General features: G+C 36.4%; 1 protein-coding gene across 1 annotated transcript; it reads left to right on the forward strand.

Moving 5' to 3' along the window:
• The first annotated feature begins 3,255 nt into the window (after positions 1-3,255).
• On the forward strand, positions 3,256-6,541 carry LOC149405256 (uncharacterized). The gene is made up of 4 exons (XM_089606991.1): positions 3,256-3,713; positions 3,800-4,490; positions 5,242-5,360; positions 5,880-6,541. Exons 1-4 carry the CDS (start codon positions 3,591-3,593, stop codon positions 6,339-6,341), a joined length of 1,395 nt encoding a protein of 464 aa, XP_089463117.1. The 5' UTR covers positions 3,256-3,590; the 3' UTR covers positions 6,342-6,541.
• The last annotated feature ends 993 nt before the right edge of the window (positions 6,542-7,534 follow it).

Here is a 7,534-nt window from a genome sequence, read left to right on the forward strand (position 1 = left end):
CTTCAAATTTTCTTCGGCCGTAAGAAAAACAATTTATTCACTTTTTTTTTCTGGACAAAGTATGAAACAAAATAAAAGGGTGAAAGTGTGGGCTTTTCTCTCAAGTCGAAAAAGTAATTCTTCTCAAGATATATAATCGTTCAAACAATCCATCATGGTCGCGCGATGAGCTGTTTTCGATTTTCGAAGAGTCTAATCGACAAATCACATAAGCTCTTGAATGTGTTTTGGTGGAGAAGCACGGAGGAGAATAAAAAGACGCATTGGGCCAAATAGAAAAAACTTTGCAACCACAAATCACATAGTTGGCTTGGATTATGAAATCTTGAGGATTTCTGCCAAGCATTCGTCGCCAAAAAAGCTTTGAACCTCATCCGATAGCCTGATAGTTTGGTGAATTGAGTCCTCAAGGTTAGTTCCCCACGGCTCATTTTTTGGATTTATTGAATGGAAAGTCGTTGCCAAATCTGGAAAGGCATTCTTTGGGGTACAAATTAACCGAGAAAAGATCAATATGACGAATAGTGATAGAGAGTAGGTGGAGATAGTGCATGACCGTTGGATCCCGAGACCTAGACTTTTCAGCCTCATCAATCCACCGCCACTGCCCGAAGGAACGAAGGTGGCAAAGTTTACGAAGGCTTATGGGGAGTGGAACAACAATCTTGTGGATGCGATGTTTATGCCTTGTGACGTAGAGCGAATTATAATGATCCCTTGCAGAGGTCGACCATCGGAGGACCGACTTGTGGAACACTTCACCAATGACGGAGAGTATAGCATAAAGAGTATCGTGTTGCGCAAGACGTAAATAATGAAGCGAGTGGCTCGAGCTCAAAAGACAAATAAAAATTGTGGAATTTTCTATGATCCACCTATCTGCCCCGGAAGATCACGATGTTCATATGGAAACTTAGAAATCATTTACTTCCTATGAACTTTACTCTTAGGACGCGAAAAACAATTCACGAGGATTGTTGTGGCCGTTGTGGAAACAATTCACGTGAGACAAATAACTTTTGGAACGCAACATATGTGTCATTACATGAGACGCGGAGACCAATGACATTCAAAGTTTTGAAATGGTTTCCCACACTCTTGTGGCAAGCGTGAAATAAAAGGAATGACTCGTTTATACAAAACGCCTCAACCTGAATCTTGACCACCACCGCTGCCTAACATTGTTGCAGTGATTGTTGACGCAGCCGTGGACGCTAGAAATAAGAAATCGGGATCTGGATGTGTCATACATAACCACGATGGATGGCTCCTAGCTTCAGCGATCTTGTCAATAAAGAAACAACTCAAGCTCCCAAAGCAAAAACCAAAACCATTCTTTTTGGATTGTCCTTAGCCGTCCCCATGGGATATCGGAGGGTTGTAATCCAATCAGAATTTCAACCGGTAATCTCGATGCTACTTATGCGTCACTCACCGGCGTCAGAGTTGTGCCTCCTTGCTGACGAGATAAATAACCTCCGAAGTAGCTTTGACGAATTTATGTTCATCTTTAGCAAATGTAATGTGCCGGTCCATAAGTTAGCCAAATACTCTATGATTTTTTGGTACATTCAAGCATAATTTTGCATCATGAGATCAATGGATTATGATATATACAATTAAATCGTCCTAAGCCTCAATGTACTGCTATTCATTAACTTTTTTCTCCTCTTGCATTATCACATTCAAATGTGATAATTCATATATGTCACCCATTAGTTTCATCTATTACAATATATTCACTTTGAGCATTCTCTAAATTCATAACCTCACCTATTAGTCTGATTTATTAATATATATTCACTTTTGACCTCTTTATGCATCAACTCATTGGATTATGATGAATTAAAGTATAAGTTTGTATTATGAGATCATCTTATTAGATTATGATGAATTTAATTAGGTCGCCCTTTAGTCTCACGTACCAGTGTTCATTAACTTTAATCTCCTCATGCACCATCTCATTAAAGTATGATAGACTCAAATATGTGGACCCTAAGTCTCATGATCATTCTCCAATTCTAGAATAGTCAATGTTTTATAATCATATTTACTGTTTCAGTTATTATATAATCAATGTTTTATAAATTTAAGATAAATAGTCACGTCCATGTATTTATACGTGTAAATTGACGTAAATACTCCATCTTTTTATTTTAATGAAAGGGTAAATCAGGAATACCACATCATCTTTATGGCTAATATTTACCTCAACTTTACGAAACGTTGACTATATAGCAATTCTAATCGTTTTAATTGGCTAACTACCTAATTTTGAAATATATAAATATGGGACTATATTGGAATCACACTCACCTATAAGTAAATTGACTTTATATATATATATATATATATATATATATATATATATATTAGTCCAAGATGCAAAATGATTATGAAAGACATAAATTAGAGCAAACTCAAATCTCATTCACTAAAATTTGTGCCCCGAAAAACATCATACCTATAAGTAAATATAGGAAACAAACATAACTCAAACAAACATGATCATTTTTATTGTATCTTCGGGTTATGAAATAGTCTTCTTCAATAATTATCTTGTATAGAGTTCTCAATTTCTCATGTGCAAGGATTTTCTTCGACTTTATTAGTTTTGACAAAGTCCTCGCTCGTTCTTGGTTGCTGAAATGTTGACACTCATATTTGAACATATATGAATCATTTAACCAATTTGCAGTGGAAAACAACCTCAATAGGCTATTAGTTATCTCGTTGTGCTCCTTAAATAAATTATTATCTTGCGTAAAATTTATGAGCTATATTAACCATTTTTTAAAATTAAACAACAACGAAAATACTATTAAAAAATTGATTTATTAAATAAAATAAAGTAACAAAAAATTAGGTAACAAACTGACCAAAACATTTAGGATTACTATATAGTTAACGTTTCGTAAATCTTAAATAAATAGACATAAACATAATATGGCATTTCTGGTTTGTTTTTCATTGAAACAAAATAGTGAATTATGTACGTCAATTTACGTATGTAAATACATGAACGTGGCTATTTACCTAAAATTTACGAAACGTTGGGTATATAGAAATGTGAAACTGTAAATATGGTTGTATACCTAATGGACCCATAAAGTAATCCTATTTCAGACATTAAGTTGGAAAAGGAAATATTTGAGGTCACTTCCACTATTATATAAAACTTGGTTATTGATCGAAGAGCCCAATAAGGCCCATTAGGCCCATTTATGAAGGAGTCGCCGAGTGATCACTGATTCGCAGATCATCGTTCTGAACTCTCTGACTCTGACCATCTTCGAGCCCCTCAACTCTCTGCGCCAAAATTCAGCGAAACCCTAAAATTTAACATTCGATCTCTCATAAATCCCCCAAATTCCAAGTTTTGGATAACAGTAATCGATTCTCTTCCAAATCTAGCTCCAGATTTCGCCACTAAACTCGCGTAATAGCTAAGCTACCTCGTTTTCCCGGGAAAGTTTGGAAAACGAAACTGAGGGAGAGTGGCATGGAAAAATGAGAATCCTCTTCTGATCTGCGATCGAAACGGACTTCCCTTGGGTTTTGATTTTTCTTCCACGGACGCGAGTCCGGAGATGGATAGAAATGGACTCTCGGTCGTGTTTATCTTCTCGTTTCTGATGCTCGCAGATTTTTCTGACGCTTCGTTGACATCCAATCACCGGAATTTCGCTGTGAAGAAGAGGGATTCAGTACCGGTAACTTCTCTTTCTTTTTCAGGTTCGTAAGTGCAAGTTTTTTTTTTCAATTGTCGTTGTTTATTAATAGTCGAATATTGGCTTAGGGTTCTCCGGTACCGATCCCTAAGAAATCAGATAAGACTACAGCGAGTGATTCAAACAGTGGAAGTAAATTGGTTCCGGATGAACCAAGCAAGGAAAATAAAGTGAGTTCGGAGACAGAGAAACAAACTAGTCTAGAAAACAGTAAAGAAGACAAGGATAAGAATTTGGATACGGAAATAGGGAAAGAAGGAAGCAAAGAAACGAAGCCTGGCTCGGAACAGGTGGCTGGGACGGGTACGAAGAAGGAATCCGATCCCGGGACTGAGAGCAAACCTAGCAAGGAAGAGAAATCCGATCCCAAACCCACAGAGGAACCAAAAAATCAGGAATCGAATCAAGAGAAGAAACAGAGCAAGGAGGACAAGAAATCGGGCTCTGAATTGGGGACAGGCAAGGATAAAAAGAATAATTTGGACAAAGAGTCAGTGGGTGAAGTAAGTAAGGTTGACCCAGTTCCTCCTGTGCCCAAGGATTCACCTGCTTCAAATACCTCGAGTGGTACAGGTACTGAAAAAGCACCGCCTTTGAGCGAAAACCCGGTGAAGAAGAAGAAGGAAGATAAGACAGAGATGGCTAAGAAGACGGACGACAAGTCTGATAGTGGGATAGTGACAGAAGAAACTTGTCAGGGGTTGAGAAGCTGCACGATTCAGAAGGATTTGATTGGTTGCATAAAGAGCCCTGGTGATGGTAAGTCATGAGTTTAATATATATTGTTGAGTGATAAATTTGGATATCAAGCTTTTGTTTTACATTTGCTAAAAAACAATGATTCGATTCTCTTATGTTGTTAGGATGAATAATTAATTAGGTGAAGTGCAACATACATATCATCATCCCTGATTTGGAACCTGTACTTTGGTGGGGAAAGAAAACAAAAGAAATCATGGAACTTCGAAAGAAAATTTTTATTTTTATTATCGCGGGCGTGGGGTTTAGGCCAAGGGATTTTGAAGGAAAATAGGTTATGAAAAGATGCGAGAGAACAAGATGTGATTGGATGAGAGGAAAGAAAAATTATAATATGCGATTGATAGGGGTGGGTAACAATATTGTGGTTTTGGGTAAATATTTTTTCGTTATTTCCTCTTCATTTTTTATTTTTATTTTTCCTTTTTGGTCTTTATAAACAGGGAAAAGAATCGTGTGGATTTTTGTATTGAAGGAAATCTAGGAATCCAGGCTATATATTGATTGTATTTTTCTGATGATATGCATTTTGCTGTATCAATAAGAAATCTAAAAGTTATACCCATGTTAAATTGCACTATAAAAACTTTTGAATATATAGATAGCACTAGTGTGAGAAATAACTAGAGTGTAAATTATATGTTCATACATGGACATTATAATACTCAGTCCAACATTGCTGCACCACTTTTTCGAGGATCATGCAAGAAAACATTGTTAGCTAATAGCATGCTTTACTATTCAAATTCAGGCTCCAAAGTAGTTGTTATCGTCCAAAATAAAGGGGATGACAGTTTGAAGGCTAGTGTTTCTGCAGAAGATATTGGCAAGGGACTTGAGTATGAAGTAGCCAAAAAACAAAGTAAATTGGTAAGGATTGTAATTGATAGCCGTGCACGTTTTCTTCTTTGCAGATCGCTAGCATTCAATCCTGTCTTTCTTTTTGCTTTCTTGAAATTGAATTGTAGGTTGTAGCTATCGTAAAGCTAGATTAGATAGAAGTTCATCCATAATCTTTACCTAAGCTGAAAAGAAAAGACTGTTCCATCCAAAACCACGAAGAAGTTTTTGCATTGAATTTCAGAATTTGTATTCAATGTATTGGCCTGTCAAGTAACTATTTGTTATACCCATAAAATGTTAAAGGGTTTTTTAACTATATAGCTATTTGACTTATAGCGTTTTGTATAATAGCCAACCTTTTGTTAATTTTATGTAAATAGCCACTTCAACTTATTTACGGCACTCAAAAAGACAAAAAAAAACCCAAAATAGGCGGGAATGTTTTTGGGTATTATTGTCCCATCTATGATTTTCGAAGATTCTTATCATTTTGTCTTGTGTACATCAACACAATCACTCCATTAATTTCACTCGTCTGTATTTCAGATCTCCGTGCCGGTTACAAACGGGAAAACTTCCGACATTGTATTACACGGTTCAGCCGGAAAATGCAAGCTTTCTCTGCACGAGCCAGTACCCGAAGAGACCCATTTCCTTAAAATCCCGACTTTCGACCAGCTCGTAACTCCGGTTAACGGCGCGTATCTCTTGATCTTCTCGGCGCTGGTTTTCGGAGGCACGTTCGCGTGCATCAAGCTCAGGAAGCGGGGCCGGCAAGGCAGCGCCGGGATCCGCTACCAGGAGCTCGAGATGGGAATTCCCGATTCTGTCTCGGCCGCGGATTTGGAATCGGCGGAAGGTTGGGACGAGGGCTGGGACGACGATTGGGACGAAGACAACGCGGCGGTGAAATCCCCCGCGGCGCGTCGCACCGGAAACATCTCTGCCAACGGCTTAACCTCGAGATCTCCGAACAAAGATGGATGGGAAGAGGATTGGGACGATTAGACAGGCGCGTTTTAAGAGGAGTTGGGATGAGAAGATACAAGGTAAAAAAAAAAAAATAATACACGAGAAATAGGGCGTTGAAAGTTATTTTTTTTGTAATGTATAATCATTTTCTCTCACTTTAGGCTTGTTATCATGATACGCAACTATAGCCTCAGAAAAAATCGAAAAAAGAAAAATTGTGAGATGGGTTTTTTTTTTTTTTTGATAGCTTACAATGGCAGCTGTGAAATTATTCTGCCTTTTTTTTTTGTGTAAAATAAATATGGCTAATTTTTTGCTAGACATGAAATCCTTTTCGATTATGCTATATCATGGACTGGGAACTCTTGAAATTTTCAAGTGAGATGCCAGTTATCTTATCACCAATATGAGTAGGTTGGTCAACTAAAGTCTAAAGTACAACTTATTAGCATTTTTAATTATTCTAGAGTTGGACTGCTCACAGGTTTATTTGGTAGTTAAACTTTGTAATCACATCTAATCATTAATCATTAAGATAAATATGGATAATATCAACCTTTAAACTCTATGAACGAACTAGCATTTTTTTATCTGGTTGGCTTGGCCCAATAGTCAAACTTAGAACTTTCTACATCATACAGATTGAGATGCTTCAACAATTTGGGTTCATTCCATTCCAATTATGGTTCCCGCTAAAAAGGAGGGCTATTGACTTTTAATGGTTAGATTTTGTCTCCTGATTGCTAATTGTTCTTTGTGTTACCACGTTGTTTGCGAAACTAGTTAGGTACATTTTTTTTTTTTAAACCAACTAGTTAGGTACATTTGTTTCGGTGCATATATTTATTCGGGGCTACAATAATACTTTCTTCGTATGAAAATTTTAGAATTTTATCCCTGAATTTCTATTGTGTAACCTATTTTTTACTTCAGATTATTTCCTTTAATTTAAGAATTTCTATTGTGTAACCTATTTTTTACTTCAGATTATTTCCTTTAATTTAAGAGAGAGTTATGCATATCGCTCATCTAAACCTCATATGTTAAAATTCTAGCTAAACTATTTAACAAATTTAAAAAGTAGTCAAAATTAAAACACACGCATGCATCATCTAATGGAGACATATTCATACGTTAGGTTATTTTTTTTAATTATTTAAATAATTTTGCTATAACTTTAATGTAAGGTACTTATTTGGCTAAGTTGATACAAGATTAGAAATAAAGAC

This window comes from Urtica dioica, chromosome 2 (genome assembly GCF_054948205.1).
Source record: "Urtica dioica subsp. dioica isolate 48M chromosome 2, U.dioica_male_clone48M_v1_H2, whole genome shotgun sequence".
NCBI classification, from domain to species: domain Eukaryota; kingdom Viridiplantae; phylum Streptophyta; class Magnoliopsida; order Rosales; family Urticaceae; genus Urtica; species Urtica dioica.

Bases quoted from the DNA above. Each gene is read 5' to 3' on its own strand.
- LOC149405256 (XM_089606991.1), top strand. From the start codon at position 3,591: ATGGATAGAAATGGACTCTCGGTCGTGTTTATCTTCTCGTTTCTGATG. The intron at 3,714-3,799 runs GTAACTTCTCTT...ATATTGGCTTAG, and splicing joins AGAAGAGGGATTCAGTACCG to GGTTCTCCGGTACCGATCCC. The intron at 4,491-5,241 runs GTAAGTCATGAG...ATTCAAATTCAG, and splicing joins CATAAAGAGCCCTGGTGATG to GCTCCAAAGTAGTTGTTATC.